We start from the raw sequence: 21,754 nt of genomic DNA, 5'->3' as shown, positions 1-21,754 counted from the left end.
CTCTTCCTCTGCCAGCTTCTCTTCCTCTGCCGCTTTCTCTTCCTCTGCCAGCCTCTCTTCCTCTGCCGCTTTCTCTTCCTCTGCCAGCTTCTCTTCCTCTGCCGCTTTCTCTTCCTCTGCCAGCCTCTCTTCCTCTGCCGCTTTCTGTTCCTCTGCCAGCTTCTCTTCCTCTGCCGCTTTCTCTTCCTCTGCCAGCTTCTCTTCCTCTGCCGCTTTCTCTTCCTCTGCCAGCTTCTCTTCCTCTGCTGCTTTCTCTTCCTCTGCCACCTTCTCTTCCTCTGCCGCTTTCTCTTCCTCTGCCAGCTTCTCTTCCTCTGCTGCTTTCTCTTCCTCTGCCACCTTCTCTTCCTCTGCCACTTTCTCTTCCTCTGCCGGCTTCTCTTCCTCTGCCAGCTTCTCTTCCTCTGCCACTTTCTTTTCCTCTGCTACCTTCTCTTCCTCTGCCGCTTTCTCTTCCTCTGCTGCTTTCTCTTCCTCTGCCAGCTTCTCCTCCTCTGCTGCTTTCTCTTCCTCTGCCACTTTCTCTTCCTCTGCCGGCTTCTCTTCCTCTGCTGGCTTCTCTTCCTCTGCCACTTTCTCTTCCTCTGCCAGCTTCTCTTCCTCTGCTGGCTTCTCTTCCTCTGCCACTTTCTCTTCCTCTGCCACTTTCTCTTCCTCTGCTACCTCCTCTTCCTCTGCTACTTTCTCTTCCTCTGGCACTTTCTCTTCTTCTGGCGCTTTCTCTTCCTCTGCTACCTCCTCTTCGTCTGCCAGTTTCTCCTCCTCTGCTGCTTTCTCTTCCTCTGCTGCTTTCTCTTCCTCTGCTACCTTCTCTTCCTCTGCCACTTTCTCTTCCTCTGCTACTTTCTCTTCCTCTGGCGCCTTCTCTTCCCCTGGTGCCTTCTCTTCCTCTGCTGGCTTCTCTTCCTCTGCCACTTTTTCTTCCTCTGCTGCTTTCTCTTCCTCTGCTACTTTCTCCTCCTCTGCCACCTTTTCTTCCTCTGCCACTTTCTCTTCCTCTGCTTCCTTCTCTACCTCTGCTGCTTTCTCCTCCTCTGCCACTTTCTCTTCCTCTGCTACCTTCTCTTCCTCTGCCACTTTCTCTTCCTCTGCCAGCTTCTCCTCTCCTGGCTTCTCTGCTTCCTCTGCTGCTTTCTCAGGTTCTGCTTCCAGCTCTGCAACTTTCTCTGCTATCTCTTTGTCTTCGCCAGCTTCCTCCGATTCCTTTGCCATCTCCTCCACTGATGGCTGCTCACACACTTCATCGATTGATGATGATATTGATACTGTTAGTGTGTCAGACATTACTTTTGCGAGCCCCTCTTCCAGTTCCTCATCTTGCAACTCACAAAATTCTGCCGCAGAGCCTTCCACTTTCAACTCTTTCGCAATGACCTCTCCTTCCTTTACCACTTTCTCTTTTTCTGCTGCTTTCTCTTCCTCTGCTGGTTCTTCCCCCTCTCCGACTTTCTCTTCCTCTGCCACTCTTTCTTCCTCTGCCGGCTTCTCCTCCTCTACTGGGGCCCCCACTTCCTCTGCTGGCTTCTCTTCCTCTCCCACTTCCTCTGCTGGCTTCTCCTCCTCTCCCACTTCCTCTGCTGGCTTCTCTTCCTTTCCCACTTCCTCTGCTGGCTTCTCCTCCTCTCCCACTTCCTCTGCTGGCTTCTCCTCCTCTCCCACTTCCTCTGCTGGCTTTTCTTCCTCTCCCACTTCCTCTGCTGGCTTCTCTTCCTCTCCCACTTCCTCTGCTGGCTTCTCTTCCTCTCCCACTTCCTCTGCTGGCTTCTCTTCCTCTCCCACTTCCTCTGCTGGCTTTTCTTCCTCTCCCACTTCCTCTGCTGGCTTCTCTTCCTCTCCCACTTCCTCTGCTGGCTTCTCTTCCTCTCCCACTTCCTCTGCTGGCTTCTCCTCCTCTCCCACTTCCTCTGCTGGCTTCTCTTCCTCTCCCACTTCCTCTGCTGGCTTCTCCTCCTCTCCCACTTCCTCTGCTGGCTTCTCCTCCTCTCCCACTTCCTCTGCTGGCTTTTCTTCCTCTCCCACTTCCTCTGCTGGCTTCTCTTCCTCTCCCACTTCCTCTGCTGGCTTTTCTTCCTCTCCCACTTCCTCTGCTGGCTTCTCCTCCTCTCCCACTTCCTCTGCTGGCTTCTCTTCCTCTCCCACTTCCTCTGCTGGCTTCTCTTCCTCTCCCACTTCCTCTGCTGGCTTCTCTTCCTCTCCCACTTCCTCTGCTGGCTTCTCCTCCTCTTCCACTTCCTCCGCTGGCTTCTCTTCCTCTCCCACTTCCTCTGCTGGCTTCTCTTCCTCTTCCTCTTTCACTTCTTCCACTGCTTTCTCTTCCTCCGTTGCTATTTCTTCTTCTGCTGCCTCCACCTCCTGCTCTACCTTCTCTGTTTCCTCTACAGCCTTCTCCTCATCTTCTGGCCCTTTCTCCTCCATCTTTTCTTCTTTTTCTTGGTCCACTATCTCTATTTTATCATGTTTCTCTGCTCCCTCTTTATCTTTGCCTTTTTCTTCCCCCTCTTCACTCTTCTCCACCAATGGCTGTTCACACACATCTTCAATTGATGATGCTGTGGTTACCCTATCTGATTGTGACTCGCTCCACTCCTCACTCAGGTCATCCTGCCACTCACATACACCTTTTAGAGATTCTGCCCTCATTTTTTCTTCAGCCTCCTTTTTCATTTCCTTCTGCTCCTCTATCTCCTCCTCTCTCTTTCCCCCCACTTCCTCAGCCCCTAACTGAATTCCGCCTGGTATTGGCACTGTTCCCACACTTTCCATGGCTTCACTTGCCTTTCTTTGGGCTTCTTCATCCAATCTCTCTTCAGCTTTTCCTTGTAACTCCTCTGCTTTTTCCACTTTCTCTTCCTCTGCCGCTCTTTCTTCCTCTCCCGGCTTCTCTTCCTCTCCCACTGTCTCCTCCTCTGCCGGCTTCTCCTCCTCTCCTGCTTTCTCTCCCTCTCCCGCTTTCTCTTCCTCTGCTGGCTTCTCTTCCTCTGCCGGCTTCTCTTCCTCTGCCGGCATTGCTTCCTCTGCCACCTTCTCTTCCTCGCCCACCCTCTCCTCCTCTGCCGGCTTCTCTTCCTCAACCGGCTTCTCTTCCTCCACAGGCTTCTCTTCCTCTGCTGCTTTCTCTTCCTCTGCTGGCCTCTCTTCCTCTGCCGGCTTCTCTTCCTCTGCCGCTTTCTCTTCCTCTGCTGGTCTCTCTTCCTCTGCTGGCTTCTCTTCCTCTGCCGGCTTCTCTTCCCCTCCCACTTTCCATTCTTCTGCCAGCTGCTCTTCCTCTGCCAGCTTCTCTCCCTCTACCGGCTGCTCTCCTTCTGCCGGCTTCTCTTCCTCTGCCACTTTCTCTTCCTCTGCTGGTCTGTCTTCCTCTGCTGGCTTCTCTTCCTGTGCCGGCTTCTCTTCCCCTCCCACTTTCCATTCTTCTGCCGGCTTCTCTTCCTCTGCCAGCTTCTCTTCCTCTGCTGCTTTCTCTTCCTCTGCCACTTTCTCTCCTTCTGCTGGCTGCTCTTCTTCTGCCACTTTCTCTTCCTCTGCTGGCTTCTCTTCTTCACCCAGTTTCTCTTCCTTTGACACTTTCTTTGCCCCTGGCAGCTGTTCTTCCTCTCCCACTTTCTCTCCTTCTGCCAGCTGCTCTTCCTCTGCCAGCTTCTCTTCCTCTCCCACTTTCTCTTCCTCTGCCGGCTTCTCTTCCTCTCCCACTTTCACTTCCTCTCCCACTTTCTCTTCCTCTCCCACTTTCTCTTCCTCTCCCACTTTCTCTCCCTCTGCCGTCATCTCTTCCTCTGTCGGCTTCTCTTCCTCTCCCACTTTCTCTTCCTCTCCCACTTTCTCTTCCTCTCCCACTTTCTCTTCCTCTGCCGGCTTCTCTTCCTCTCCCACTTTCTCTTCCTCTCCCACTTTCTTTTCCTCTGCCGGCTTCTCTTCCTCTCCCACTTTCTCTTCCTCTCCCACTTTCTCTTCCTCTGCCGGCTTCTCTTCCTCTCCCACTTTCTCTTCCTCTCCCACTTTCTTTTCCTCTGCCGGCTTCTCTTCCTCTCCCACTTTCTCTTCCTCTCCCACTTTCTCTTCCTCTCCCACTTTCTCTTCCTCTGCCAACTTCTCTTCCTCTCCCACTTTCTCTTCCTCTGCCAGCTTCTCTTCCTCTGCCGGCTTCTCTTCCTCTCCCACTTTCTCTTCCTCTGCCGGCTTCTCTTCCTCTCCTACTTTCTCTTCCTCCATCAGCATTTCTTCCTCTGCCGCTTTCTCTTCCTCTGCCGGCTTCTCTTCTCCCACTTTCTCTTCCTCTGCTGGCTTCTCTTCCTCTGTCAGCTTCTCTTCCTCTGCCGGCTTTTCTTCCTCTCCCACTTTTTCTCCCTCTGCCGGCTTCTCTTCCTCTGCCGGCTTCTCTTCCTCTCCTACTTTCTCTTCCTCTGCCGGCTTCTCTTCCTCTCCCACTTTTTCTTCCTCTGCCGGCTTCTCTTCCTCTCCTACTTTCTCTTCCTCTGCCAGCTTCTCTTCCTCTCCTACTTTCTCTTCCTCTGCCGGCTTCTCTTCCTCTCCTACTTTCTCTCCCTCTGCCGGCTTCTCTTCCTCTCCCACTTTTTCTTCCTCTGCCGGCTTCTCTTCCTCTCCCACTTTTTCTCCCTCTGCCGGCTTCTCTTCCTCTGCTGGCTTCTCTTCCTCTCCCACTTTTTCTTCCTCTGCTGGCTTCTCTTCCTCTCCCACTTTTTCTCCCTCTGCCGGCTTCTCTTCCTCTGTCGGCTTCTCTTCCTCTCCCACTTTTTCTCCCTCTGCTGGCTTCTCTTTCTCTCCCACTTTCTCTTCCTCTGCTGGCTTCTCTTCCTCTCCCACTTTCTCTTCCTCTCCCACTTTCTCTTCCTCTGCTGGCTTCTCTTCCTCTCCCACTTTCTCTCCCTCTGCCAGCTTCTCTTCCTCTCCCACTTTCTCTCCCTCTGCCACTTTCTCTTCCTCTCCCACTTTTTCTCCCTCTGCCGGCTTCTCTTCCTCTGTCGGCTTCTCTTCCTCTCCCACTTTTTCTTCCTCTGCCGGCTTCTCTTCCTCTCCTACTTTCTCTTCCTCTGCCGGCTTCTCTTCCTCTCCCACTTTTTCTTCCTCTGCCGGCTTCTCTTCCTCTCCCACTTTTTCTCCCTCTGCCGGCTTCTCTTCCTCTGTCGGCTTCTCTTCCTCTCCCACTTTTTCTCCCTCTGCTGGCTTCTCTTCCTCTCCCACTTTCTCTTCCTCTCCCACTTTTTCTCCCTCTGCCGGCTTCTCTTCCTCTGTCGGCTTCTCTTCCTCTCCCACTTTTTCTCCCTCTGCTGGCTTCTCTTCCTCTCCCACTTTCTCTTCCTCTGCTGGCTTCTCTTCCTCTCCCACTTTCTCTTCCTCTCCCACTTTCTCTTCCTCTCCCACTTTCTCTTCCTCTGCTGGCTTCTCTTCCTCTCCCACTTTCTCTCCCTCTGCCGGCTTCTCTTCCTCTCCCACTTTCTCTCCCTCTGCCACTTTCTCTTCCTCTGCTGGCTTCTCTTCCTCTGCCGGCTTCTCTTCCTCTCCCACTTTCTCTCCCTCTGCCAGCTTCCCTTCCTCTGCTACTTTCTCTCCCTCTGCCGGCTTCTCTTCTCCCACTTTCTCTTCCTCTGCCAGCTTCTCTTCCTCTGTCGGCTTCTCTTCCTCTCCTACTTTCTCTTCCTCTCCCACTTTCTCTTCCTCTGCTGGCTTCTCTTCCTCTCCCACTTTCTCTCCCTCTGCCAGCTTCTCTTCCTCTGCTGGCTTCTCTTCCTCTGCTGCTTTCTCTTCCTCTGCTGCTTTCTCTTCCTCTCCCACTTTCTCTCCCTCTGCCGGCTTCTCTTCCTCTGTCGGCTTCCCTTCCTCTGCTGCTTTCTCTTCCTCTGCTGGCTTCTCTTCCTCTCCCACTTTCTCTCCCTCTGCCAGCTTCTCTTCCTCTGCTGGCTTCTCTTCCTCTGCTGCTTTCTCTTCCTCTGCTGCTTTCTCTTCCTCTCCCACTTTCTCTCCCTCTGCCGGCTTCTCTTCCTCTGTCGGCTTCCCTTCCTCTGCTGCTTTCTCTTCCTCTGTCGGCTTCTCTTCCTCTGCTAGCTTCTCTTCCTCTCCCACTTTCTCTTCCCCTCCCTCTTTCTCTTCCTCTGTCGGCTTCTCTTCCTCTCCCACTTTCTCTCCCTCTGCCGGCTTCCCTTCCTCTGCTGCTTTCTCTTCCTCTGTCGGCTTCTCTTCCTCTGCCAGCTTCCCTTCCTCTGCTGCTTTCTCTTCCTCTGCCAGCTTCCCTTCCTCTGCTGCTTTCTCTTCCTCTGCTGGCTTCTCTTCCTCTCCCACTTTCTCTCCCTCTGCTGGCTTCTCTTCCTCTGTCGGCTTCTCTTCCTCTCCCACTTTCTCTTCCTCTCCCATTTTCTCTCTCTCTGCCGGCTTCTCTTCCTCTCCCACTTTCTCTCCCTCTGCCGGCTTCTCTTCCTCTGTCGGCTTCTCTTCTTCTCCCACTTTCTCTTCCTCTCCTCCTTTCTCTCCCTCTGCTGCTTTCTCTTCTTCTCCTTTCTCTCCCTCTCCTCCTTTCTCTCCCTCTGCTGCTTTCTCTCCCTCTCCTCCTTTCTCTCCCTCTCCTCCTTTCTCTCCCTCTCCTCCTTTCTCTTCCTCTGCTCCTTTCTCTTCCTCTCCTCCTTTCTCTTCCTCTGCTCCTTTCTCTCCCTCTGCTCCTTTCTCTCCCTCTCCTCCTTTCTCTTCCTCTCCTCCTTTCTCTCCCTCTCCTCCTTTCTCTTCCTCTCCTCCTTTCTCTCCCTCTCCTCCTTTCTCTCCCCCTGCTGGCTGCCCTTCTTTCTGCTCCGTCTCTTCCGCGGCCACTCTTTCTTCCTTCACTTCTTGCTCCTCTTCCTTCTCCTTGTCTTGCTTCTCCTCCTCGATGCCCTTGGCCCCCTTCTCATTTTCTATGCCTTCTCCCTCCTTATTGTCCTCCTTGCTCTCTTTTGTTTCCTCCTCTTTTTCCGCCACATCTGTTTTCTCTCCCTCCCCCTTGGCATTTGCTTCATCCTTCTTGCCCTCAGCATTGTCCTCAGCTTGTTCCACCTCTTCACTCTCAACCTTGTTATCCTGTACCGATTTCTCCGCCTCTTCCTCCTGCTCCTTCTTTGCTTCACTTTGCTCGTTTTTGCCCTCCATCTTCCCCTCCTCCTGTGGTGCCAGACCCTCCTTCACCCTCTCTCCCTCCTGGTTATCCCCCATCTCTTCTGCTTTTCACTGTTGCAGGGTGCTCAGCTTATGGGTAGCTTGAAGGCTGTTCTTCCAGCTCTTGGTTGTCACTGGAAGGTTGGTCTCTTTCACTGGATCCAGGTCTTGCTTCTCACATAACTGAACACCAATCCCATCTGACACACCAAAGGTCTTCTCATGAGGAGTGTGGTCACAGAACCGGTCAGTTTGTCTTGATTCTTCCTCACGGACGAGTTGTTATCTTTGGAGAGATGGAGGATTAGCTATTATACTTTATTATTCTGCATGGCGTCCTGTCTAGTTTCAGACGGACATTTGTGTGAGCTGTCCCGGGTTTGTGATGTCATGATGGTTTGTCAGTGTGTGACCCAATGAGCATCAGCATCTGATGTCACAAGTGCCTGACCCAGCATAACCCCTCCCCCATGCAGAAGGCACCCCCACCCTCACACTCTCACCCGCACACTCTCACCCTCACACTCACACTCACAGTCTCACCCGCACACTCACACTCTCACCCGCACACTCTCACCCTCACACTCACTCACAGTCTCACCCGCACACTCACACTCTCACCCTCACACTCACACTCACACTCTCACCTTCACACTCTCACCCTCACACTCACACTCACTGTCTCACCCGCACACTCACACTCTCACCCACACACTCTCACTCTCACCCTCACACTCACACTCTCACCCGCACACTCACACTCTCACCCGCACACTCTCACCCACACACTCTCACCCTCACACTCACAGTCTCACCCACACACTCACACTCTCACCCACACACTCACACTCTCACCCTCACACTCACACCCACACTCTCACCCGCACACTCACAATAGCACCCTCACACTCACACTCTCACCCGCACACTCACATTCTCACCCTCACACTCACAGTCTCACCCGCACACTCACACTCTCACCCACACACTCACACTCTCACCCTCACACTCACACTCTCACCCGCACACTCACACTCTCACCCGCACACTCACACTCTCACCCGCACACTCACACTCTCACCCGCACACTCTCACCCACACACTCTCACCCTCACACTCACAGTCTCACCCGCACACTCACAGTCTCACCCGCACACTCACACTCACACTCTCACCCGCACACTCACACTCTCACCCTCACACTCACACTCACACTCTCACCCGCACACTCACACTCTCACCCACACACTCACACTCTCACCTGCACACTCACATTCTCACCCGCACGCTCACACTCTCATCTGCACCCACACATTCATAGTCTCACCCCCCACGCTCACACACACCCAGACCCTCAAACACCCACCCACACACTTACACTCTCACCCACACATGGACATTCGCACCCACACACTCAAACACTCTCACCCCCACACTCACACACCCACCCACAGACTCACACTCTCACCCGCACACACACATTCTCACCCAAACATGCACATTCTCACCCACACTCACACATTCTCACCCACACTCACACACCCTCCCACACACTCACACTCAGCCACGCACTCACACTCTCACTCACACACTCACACACACACTCACACTCTCACTCACATGCTCACACTCTCGTTCACACACTCACACTCTCATCCAAACACTCACACTCTTACCCACACACTCACACAATCACCCACAAATGCACATTCTCACCCACACACTCACACACCCACCCACACACTCATATTCTCACCCACACGTTCACACTCACATTCTCACCCACACACTCACACACCCACCCACACACTCTCACTCTCATCCACACACTCACACTCGCACCCGTGCACTCACACGCTCACCCACACACTCACATTCTCACCCACACGTTCACACTCACATTCTCACCCACACACTCACACACCCACCCACACACTCACTCTCACCCACACGTTCACACTCACATTCTCACCCGCACACTCACACTCTCACCCCCACACTGACACTCTCACCCTCACACTGCACACTCAAACTCTCACCCGCATACTCACACTCTCACCCGTACCCCCACACTCTTGCCCCCACACTCACTCTCACGCAGACACTCACACTCTCACCCGCAGATTCTCACCAACACACTCACACTCTCACCCACGCTTGCACATTCTCACCTGCACACTCACACTCTCACCTACACACTCCCACACCCACCCACACACTCACACACCCACCCACACACACACACTCTCACCCGCACACACACTTTCTCACCCACGCTTGCACATTCTCACCTGCACACTCACACTCTCACCTACACAATCCCACACCCACCCACACACTCAAACACCCACCCACACACACACACTCTCACCCGCACGCACACTTTCTCACCCACAGATTCACACTCTCAGTCACACACACACACTCTCACTCCCACACTCACTCTCACCCCCACACTCACACTCTCACCCACGCATGCACTTTCTCACCCGCATACTCACACTCTCAGCCGCACACTCACACTCACCCACACACTCACTCTCACCCCACCCTCATTCTCACCCCCACACTCACACTCTCACCCACACACTCTCACCAACGCACTCAGAATCTCACCCACAGATGGACATTCTCACCCGCACACTCACACTCTCACCCACACACTCCCACTCTCACCCATGCACTCACACTCTCACACAGACACTCACACACTCTCACACAGACACTCACACTCTCAACCGCATACTCACACTTTCACCTGCACACTCACATGCTCACCCCCACACTCACACTCTCACCCACACACTCTCACCCTCACACTCACACTCACAGTCTCACCCGCACACTCACACTCTCACCCACACACTCACACTCTCACCCTCACACTCTCACCCACACACTCACAATCGCACCCTCACACTCACATTCTCACCCGCACACTCACACTCTCACCCGCACACTCTCAACCGCATACTCACACTCTCACCCGCACACTCACACTCTCACCAGCACACTCTCTCTCACACTCACACTCACAGTCTCACCCTCACACTCACACTCTCACCCACACACTCACACTCTCACCCTCACACTCACACTCTCACCCGCACACTCACAATCGCACCCTCACACTCACACGCACCCTCTCACCAGCACACTCACACTCTCACCCGCACACTCTCACCGGCACAATCACAGTCTCACCCGCACACTCACAGTCTCACCCTCACACTCACACTCTCATCCGTGAACTCACACTCTCACCTGCACACTCACACTCACACTCACACTCTCACCCTCACACTCACACTCACACTCACACCCACAAATGCACATTCTCACCCACACACTCACACACCCACCCACACACTCTCACTCTCATCCACACACTCACACTCACACCCGTGCACTCACACGCTCACCCACACACTCACATCCTCACCCACACGTTCACACTCACATTCTCACCCACACACTCACGCACCCACCCACACACTCTCACTCTCATCCACACACTCACAGTCTCGCCCGCACACTCACACTCTCACCCGCACACTCACACTCTCACCCTCACACTCACACTCTCACCCGCACACTCACACTCTCACCCGCACACTCTCACCCACACACTCTCACCCTCACACTCACAATCTCACTCACACTCTCACCCACACACTCACACTCTCACCCTCACACTCACACTCACACTCTCACCCGCACACTCACACTCTCACCCTCACACTCACGCTCTCACCCGCACACTCACACTCTCACCTGCACACTCTCACCCACACACTCTCACCCTCACACTCACACTCACACTCTCACCCGCACACTCACACTCTCACCCTCACACTCACACTCTCACCCGCACACTCACACTCTCACCCACACACTCACACTCTCACCTGCACACTCACATTCTCACCCGCACACTCACACTCTCACCTGCACCCACACATTCATACTCTCACCCCCCACGCTCACACACACTCACCCAGACCCTCAAACACCCACCCACACATTTACACTCTCACCCACACATGGACATTCGCACCCACACACTCAAACACTCTCACCCCCACACTCACACACCCACCCACAGACTCACACTCTCACCCGCACATGCACATTCTCACCCACACATGCACATTCTCACCCACACTCACACATTCTCACCCACACTCACACACCCTCCCACACACTCACACTCAGCCACGCACTCACACTCTCACTCACACACTCACACACACACTCACACTCTCACTCACATGCTCACACTCTCGTTCACACACACAATCTCATCCACACACTCACACTCTTACCCACACACTCACACACTCACCCACAAATGCACATTCTCACCCACACACTCACACACCCACCCACACACTCTCACTCTCATCTACACACTCACACTCACACCCGTGCACTCACACGCTCACCCACACACGCACATCCTCACCCACACGTTCACACTCACATTCTCACCCACACACTCACGCACCCACCCACACACTCTCACTCTCATCCACACACTCACAGTCTCGCCCGCACACTCACACTCTCACCCTCACACTCACACTCACAATCTCACCCGCACACTCACACTCTCACCCGCACACTCACACTCTCACCCTCACACTCACACTCTCACCCGCACACTCACACTCTCACCCGCACACTCTCACCCACACACTCTCACCCTCACACTCACAATCTCACTCACACTCTCACCCACACACTCACACTCTCACCCTCACACTCACACTCATACTCTCACCCGCACACTCACACTCTCACCCTCACGCTCACGCTCTCACCCGCACACTCACACTCTCACCCGCACACTCTCACCCACAGAATCTCACCCTCACACTCACACTCACTGTCTCACCTGCACACTCACACTCTCATCCACACACTCACACTCTCACCCTCACACTCACACTCACACTCTCACCCGCACACTCACAATCGCACCCTCACACTCACACTCTCACCCGCACACTCACGCTCTCACCCACATGCTCTCACCCGCACACTCACAGTCTCACCTGCACACTCACAGTCTCACCCTCACACTCACACTTATACTCTCATCCGCAAACTCACACTCTCACCCGCACACTCACACTCACACTCACTCTCACCCTCACACTCACACTCACAGTCTCACCCGCACACTCACGCTCTCACCCGCACACTCTCACCCGCACACTCACACTCTCACCCGCACACTCTCACCCACACACTCTCACCCTCACACTCACGCTCACAGTCTCACCCGCACACTCACACTCACACTCTCACCCGCACACTCACACTCTCACCCACACACTCACACTCTCGCCCACACACTCACACTTTCACCTGCACACTCACATTCTCACCCACACACTCACACTCTCACCTGCAACCACACATTCATACTCTCACCCCCCATGCTCACACACACTCACCCAGACCCTCAAACACCCACCCACACATTTACTCTCTCACCCACACATGGACATTCGCACACACACACTCAAACACTCTCACCCCAACACTCACACACCCACCCACAGACTCACACTCTCACCCGCACACTGACACTCTCACCCTCACATTGCACACTTACAATCTCACCCGCCTACTCACACTCTCACCCGTACCCCCACACTCTCGCCCCCACACTCACTCTCACGCAGACACTCACACTCTCACCCGCAGATTCTCACCAACACACTCACACTCTCACCCACGCTTGCACATTCTCACCTGCACACTCACACTCTCACCTACACAATCCCACACCCACCCACACACTCACACACCCACCCACACACACACACTCTCACCCGCACACACACTTTCTCACCCACAGATTCACACTCTCAGTCACACACACACACTCTCACTCCCACACTCACTCTCACCCCCACACTCACACTCTCACCCACGCATGCGCTTTCTCACCTGCACAATCACACTCACACACACACTCACACTCTCACCCGCATACTCACACTCACCCACACACTCACTCTCACCCCCACACTTACTCTCACCCCCACACGCACACTCTCACCCACAGATACACACACTCTCAGTCACACACTCACACTCTCACCACCACACTCACACACTCACCCGCACACGCACACTCTCACCCACACTCTCAACCACACACTCACACTCTCACCCACGCACGCACACTCTCACCCACAGATTCACACTCTCAGTCAAACACGCACACTCTAACCCCCACACTTACACTAACACTGCACACTCACACTCTCACCCGCATACTCACACTCTCACCCGCATACTCACACTCTCAGCCGCACACTCACACTCACCCACACACTCACTCTCACCCCCACCCTCATTCTCACCCCCACACTCACACTCTCACCCACACACTCTCACCAACGCACTCACAATCTCACCCACAGATGGACATTCTCACCCGTACACTCACACTCTCACCCACACACTCCCACTCTCACCCATGCACTCACACTCTCACACAGACACTCACACACTCTCACACAGACACTCACACTCTCAACCGCATACTCACACTTTCACCTGCACACTCACATGCTCACCCCCACTCACACTCTCACCCACACACTCTCACCCTCACACTCACACTCACAGTCTCACCCGCACACTCACACTCTCACCCACACACTCACACTCTCACCAGCACACTCTCTCTCACACTCACACTCACAGTCTCACCCTCACACTCACACTCTCACCCACACACTCACACTCTCACCCGCACACTCTCAACCGCATACTCACACTCTCACCCGCACACTCACATTCTCACCCTCACACTCACACTCTCACCCGCACACTCACACTCTCACCAGCACACTCTCTCTCACACTCACACTCACAGTCTCACCCTCACACTCACACTCTCACCCACACACTCACACTCTCACCCTCACACTCACACTCTCACCCGCACACTCACAAACGCACCCTCACACTCATGCGCACCCTCTCACCAGCACACTCACACTCTCACCCGCACACTCTCACCGGCACAATCACAGTCTCACCCGCACACTCACAGTCTCACCCTCACACTCACACTCTCATCCACGCACTCACACTCTCACCCGCACACTCACACTCACACTCACACTCACACGCACACTCTCACCCTCACACTCACACTCACAGTCTCACCCGCGCACACACTTTCACCCGCACACTCACACTCTCACCCGCACACTCACACTCTCACCCGCACACTCTCACCCACACACTCTCACCCTCACACTCACACTCACAGTCTCACCCGCACACTCACACTCTCACCCTCACACTCACACTCACACTCTCACCCACACACTCACACTCTCACCCACACACTCATACTCTCACCTGCACACTCACATTCTCACCCGCACACTCACACTCTCACCTGCACCCACACATTCATACTCTCATGCCCCACGCTCACACACACTCACCCAGACCCTCAAACACCCACCCACACATTTACACTCTCACCCACACATGGACATTCGCACCCACACACTCAAACACTCTCACCCCCACACTCACACACCCACCCACAGACTCACACTCTCACCCGCACATGCACATTCTCACCCACACATGCACATTCTCACCCACACTCACACATTCTCACCCACACTCACACACCCTCCCACACACTCACACTCAACCACGCACTCACACTCTCACTCACACACTCACACACACACTCACACTCTCACTCACATGCTCACACTCTCGTTCACACACACAATCTCATCCACACACTCACACTCTTACCCACACACTCACACACTCACCCACAAATGCACATTCTCACCCACACACTCACACACCCACCCACACTCTCTCACTCTCATCTACACACTCACACTCTCACCCGCACACTCACAATCGCACCCTCACACTCACATTCTCACCCGCACACTCACACTCTCACCCGCACACTCTCAACTGCATACTCACACTCTCACCCGCACACTCACATTCTCACCCTCACACTCACACTCTCACCCGCACACTCACACTCTCACCAGCACACTCTCTCTCACACTCACACTCACAATCTCACCCTCACACTCACACTCTCACCCACACACTCACACTCTCACCCTCACACTCACACTCTCACCCGCACACTCACAAACGCACCCTCACACTCATGCGCACCCACTCACCAGCACACTCACACTCTCACCCGCACACTCTCACCGGCACAATCACAGTCTCACCCGCACACTCACAGTCTCACCCTCACACTCACACTCTCATCCGCGCATTCACACTCTCACCCGCACACTCACACTCACACGCACACTCTCACCCTCACACTCACACTCACAGTCTCACCCGCACACACACTTTCACCCGCACACTCACACTCTCACCCGCACACTCACACTCTCACCCGCACACTCTCACCCACACACTCTCACCCTCACACTCACACTCACAGTCTCACCCGCACACTCACACTCTCACCCTCACACTCACACTCACACTCTCACCCGCACACTCACACTCTCACCTACACACTCACACTCTCACCTGCACACTCACATTCTCACCCGCACACTCACACTCTCACCTGCACCCACACATTCATACTCTCATGCCCCACGCTCACACACACTCACCCAGACCCTCAAACACCCACCCACACATTTACACTCTCACCCACACATGGACATTCGCACCCACACACTCAAACACTCTCACCCCCACACTCACACACCCACCCACAGACTCACACTCTCACCCGCACATGCACATTCTCACCCACACATGCACGTTCTCACCCACACTCACACATTCTCACCCACACTCACACACCCTCCCACACACTCACACTCAACCACGCACTCACACTCACTCACACACTCACCCACACACACCCACTCTCACACATGCACTCACACTCTCACACAGACACTCACACACTCTCACACAGACACTTACACTCTCAACCGCATACTCACACTTCCACCTGCACACTCACATGCTCACCCCCACACTCACTCTCACCCACACACTCTCACCCTCACACTCACACTCACAGTCTCACCCGCACACTCACACTCTCACCCACACACTCACACTTTCACCCTCACACTCACACTCTCACCCGCACACTCACAATCGCACCCTCACACTCACTTTCTCACCTGCACACTCACACTCTCACCCGCACACTCTCAACCGCATACTCACACTCTCACCTGCACACTCACATTCTCACCCTCACACTCACACTCTCACCCACACACTCACACTCTCACCAGCACACTCTCTCTCACACTCACACTCACAGTCTCACCCTCACACTCACACTCTTACCCACACACTCACACTCTCACCCTCACACTCACACTCTCACCCGCACACTCACAATCGCACCCTCACACTCACGCGCACCCTCTCACCAGCACACTCACACTCTCACCCGCACACTCACAATCGCACCCTCACACTCACGCGCACCCTCTCACCAGCACATTCACACTCTCACCCGCACACTCTCACCGGCACAATCACAGTCTCACCCGCACACTCACAGTCTCACCCTCACACTCACGCTCTCATCCGCGCACTCACACTCTCACCCGCACACTCACACTCACACTCACACTCACAGTCACACTCTCACCCTCACACTCACACTTACAGTCTCACCCGCACACACACTCTCACCCGCACACTCACACTCTCACCCGCACACTCACACTCTCATCCGCACACTCTCACCCACACACTCTCACCCTCACACTCACACTCTCATCCGCAAACTCACACTCTCACCCGCACACTCACAGTCACACTCACTCTCACCCTCACACTCTCACCCTCACACTCTCACCCTCACACTCACACTCATAGTCTCACCCGCACACTCACACTCACAATCTCACCCGCACACTCACACTCTCACCCACACACTCACACTCTCACCCTCACACTCACACTCTCACCCGCACACTCACACTCTCACCCGCACACTCTCACCCACACACTTTCACCCTCACACTCACAATCTCACTCACACTCTCACCCACACACTCACACTCTCACCCTCACACTCACACTCACACTCTCACCCGCACACTCACACTCTCACCCTCACACTCACGCTCTCACCCGCACACTCACACTCTCACCCGCACACTCTCACCCACACACTCTCACCCTCACACTCACACTCACACTCTCACCCGCACACTCACACTCTCACCCTCACACTCACACTCTCACCTGCACACTCACATTCTCACCCGCACACTCACACTCTCACCTGCACCCACACATTCATACTCTCACCCCCCACGCTCACACACACTCACCCAGACCCTCAAACACCCACCCACACATTTACACTCTCACCCACACATGGACATTCGCACCCACACACTCAAACACTCTCACCCCCACACTCACACACCCACCCACAGACTCACACTCTCACCCGCACATGCACATTCTCACCCGCACATGCACATTCTCACCCACACTCACACATTCTCACCCACACTCACACACCCTCCCATACACTCACACTCAGCCACGCACTCACACTCTCACTCACACACACACTCACACTCTCACTCACATGCTCACACTCTCGTTCACACACACAATCTCATCCACACACTCACACTCTTACCCACACACTCACACACTCACCCACAAATGCACATTCTCACCCACACACTCACACACCCACCCAAACACTCTCACTCTCATCTACACACTCACACTCACACCCGTGCACTCACACGCTCACCCACACACTCACATCCTCACCCACACGTTCACACTCACATTCTCACCCACACACTCACGCACCCACCCACACACTCTCACTCTCCTCCACACACTCACAGTCTCGCCCGCACACTCACACTCTCACCCTCACACTCACACTCACAATCTCACCCGCACACTCACTCTCTCACCCGCACACTCACACTCTCACCCTCACACTCACACTCTCACCCGCACACTCACACTCTCACCCGCACACTCTCACCCACACACTCTCACCCTCACACTCACACTCACAATCTCACTCACACACTCACACTCTCACCCACACACTCACACTCTCACCCTCACACTCACACTCACACTCTCACCCGCACACTCACACTCTCACCCTCACACTCACGCTCTCACCCGCACACTCACACTCTCACCCGCACACTCTCACCCACAGAATCTCACCCTCACACTCACACTCACTGTCTCACCTGCACACTCACACTCTCATCCACACACTCACACTCTCACCCTCACACTCACACTCACACTCTCACCCGCACACTCACAATCGCACCCTCACACGCACACTCTCACCCGCACACTCACGCTCTCACCCGCACGCTCTCACCCGCACACTCACAGTCTCACCTGCACACTTAAAGTCTCACCCTCACACTCACACTTATACTCTCATCCGCAAACTCACATTCTCACCCTCACCCTCACACTCACACTTATACTCTCATCCGCAAACTCACACTCTCACCCGCACACTCTCACCCACACACTCTCACCCTCACACTCACGCTCACAGTCTCACCCACACACTCACACTCTCACCCGCACACTCACACTCTCACCCACACACTCACACTCTCGCCCACACACTCACACTTTCACCTGCACACTCACATTCTCACCCACACACTCACACTCTCACCTGCAACCACACATTCATACTCTCACCCCCCACGCTCACACACACTCACCCAGACCCTCAAACACCCACCCACACATTTACTCTCTCACCCACACATGGACATTCGCACACACACACTCAAACACTCTCACCCCAACACTCACACACCCACCCACAGACTCACACTCTCACCCGCACACTGACACTCTCACCCTCACATTGCACACTTACAATCTCACCCACCTACTCACACTCTCACCCGTACCCCCACACTCTCGCCCCCACACTCACTCTCACGCAGACACTCACACTCTCACCCGCAGATTCTCACCAACACACTCACACTCTCACCCACGCTTGCACATTCTCACCTGCACACTCACACTCTCACCTACACAATCCCACACCCACCCACACACTCACCCACCCACCCACACACACACACTCTCACCCGCACACACACTTTCTCACCCACAGATTCACACTCTCAGTCACACACACACACTCTCACTCCCACACTCACTCTCACCTCCACACTCACACTCTCACCCACGCATGCACTTTCTCACCTGCACACTCACACTCACACACGCACTCACACTCTCACCCGCATACTCACACTCACCCACACACTCACTCTCACCCCCACACTTACTCTCACCCCCACACGCACACTCTCACACACAGATACACACACTCTCAGTCACACACTCACACTTTCACTCCCACACTCACACTCTCACCCACGCACGCACACTCTCACCCACAGATTCACACTCTCAGTCACACACGCACACTCTCACCCCGACACTTACACTCACACTGCACAGTCACACTCTCACCCGCATACTCACACTCTCAGCCGCACACTCACACTCACCCACACACTCACTCTCACCCCCACCCTCATTCTCACCCCCACACTCACACTCTCACCCACACACTCTCACCAACGCACTCACAATCTCACCCACAGATGGACATTCTCACCCGTACACTCACACTCTCACCCACACACTCCCACTCTCACCCATGCACTCACACTCTCACACAGACACTCACACACTCTCACACAGACACTCACACTCTCAACCGCATACTCACACTTTCACCTGCACACTCACATGCTCACCCCCACACTCACTCTCACCCACACACTCTCACCCTCACACTCACACTCACAGTCTCACCCGCACACTCACACTCTCACCCACACACTCACACTCTCACCCACACACTCACACTCTCACCCGCACACTCACAATCGCACCCTCACACTCACATTCTCACCTGCACACTCACACTCTCACCCGCACACTCTCAACCGCATACTCACACTCTCACCAGCACACTCACATTCTCACCCTCACACTCACACTCTCACCCACACACTCACACTCTCACAAGCACACTCTCTCTCACACTCACACTCACAGTCTCACCCTCACACTCACACTCTCACCCACACACTCACACTCTCACCCTCACACTCACACTCTCACCCGCACACTCACAATCGCACCCTCACACTCACGCGCACCCTCTCACCAGCACATTCACACTCTCACCCGCACACTCTCACCGGCACAATCACAGTCTCACCCGCACACTCACAGTCTCACCCTCACACTCACACTCTCATCCGCGCACTCACACTCTCACCCGCACACTCACACTCACACTCACAGTCACACTCTCACCCTCACACTCACACTCACAGTCTCACCCGCACACACACTCTCACCCGCACACTCAAACTCTCACCCGCACACTCACACTCTCATCCGCACACTCTCACCCACACACTCTTACCCTCACACTCACACTCTCATCCGCAAACTCACACTCTCACCCGCACACTCACAGTCACACTCACTCTCACCCTCACACTCTCACCCTCACACTCTCACCCTCACACTCACACTCATAGTCTAACCCGCACACTCACACTCTCACCCGCACACTCTCACCCGCACACTCACACTCTCACCCACACACTCTCACCCACACACTCTCACCCTCACACTCACACTCACAGTCTCACCCGCACACTCACACTCACACTCACACTCTCACCCGCACACTCACACTCTCACCCACACACTCACACTCTCGCCCACACACTCACACTCTCACCCACACACTCTCACCCTCACACTCACACTCACAGTCTCACCCGCACACTCACACTCTCACCCTCACACTCACACTCACACTCTCACCTGCACACTCACACTCTCACCCACACACTCACACTCTCACCTGCACACTCACATTCTCACCTGCACACTCACACTCTCACCTGCACCCACACATTCATACTCTCACCCCCCACGCTCACACACACTCACCCAGACCCTCAAACACCCACCCACACATTTACACTCTCACCCACACATGGACATTCGCACCCACACACTCAAACACTCTCACCCCCACACTCACACACCCACCCACAGACTCACACTCTCACCCGCACATGCACATTCTCACCCACACTCACACATTCTCACCCACACTCACACACCCTCCCACACACTCACGCTCAGCCACGCACTCACACTCTCACTCACACACTCACACACACACTCACATTCTCACTCACATGCTCACACTCTCGTTCACACACACAATCTCATCCACACACTCACACTCTTACCCACACACTCACACACTCACCCACAAATGCACATTCTCACCCACACACTCACACACTCACCACACACTCTCACTCTCATCCACACACTCACACTCACACCCGTGCACTCACACGCTCACCCACACACGCACATCCTCACCCACACGTTCACACTCACATTCTCACCCACACACTCACACACCCACCCACACACTCATATTCTCACCCACACGTTCACACTCACATTCTCACCCACACACTCACGCACCCACCCACACACT

The 21,754-nt window shown here is 54.6% G+C and overlaps 1 protein-coding gene across 1 annotated transcript; it reads right to left on the bottom strand.

Moving 5' to 3' along the window:
* Nucleotides 1–1,545: 1,545 nt before the first annotated feature.
* On the bottom strand, nucleotides 1,546–7,188 carry LOC121272793 (trichohyalin-like; the record flags this gene model as incomplete). Its single annotated transcript, XM_041179566.1, has 7 exons — nucleotides 6,772–7,188; nucleotides 5,698–6,294; nucleotides 4,945–5,286; nucleotides 4,102–4,533; nucleotides 2,896–3,654; nucleotides 2,296–2,520; nucleotides 1,546–2,010 (listed from the first exon to the last, which is right to left on the bottom strand). Coding segments are annotated over exons 1-7 (3,237 nt in total), but the record flags the coding sequence as incomplete, so codon positions are not given.
* Between the last annotated feature and the right edge of the window lie 14,566 nt (nucleotides 7,189–21,754).

Source organism: Carcharodon carcharias, chromosome 35, assembly GCF_017639515.1.
Source record: "Carcharodon carcharias isolate sCarCar2 chromosome 35, sCarCar2.pri, whole genome shotgun sequence".
Taxonomy (NCBI): Eukaryota; Metazoa; Chordata; class Chondrichthyes; order Lamniformes; family Lamnidae; genus Carcharodon; species Carcharodon carcharias.
This window is presented reverse-complemented; position numbering and strand designations above follow the sequence as displayed.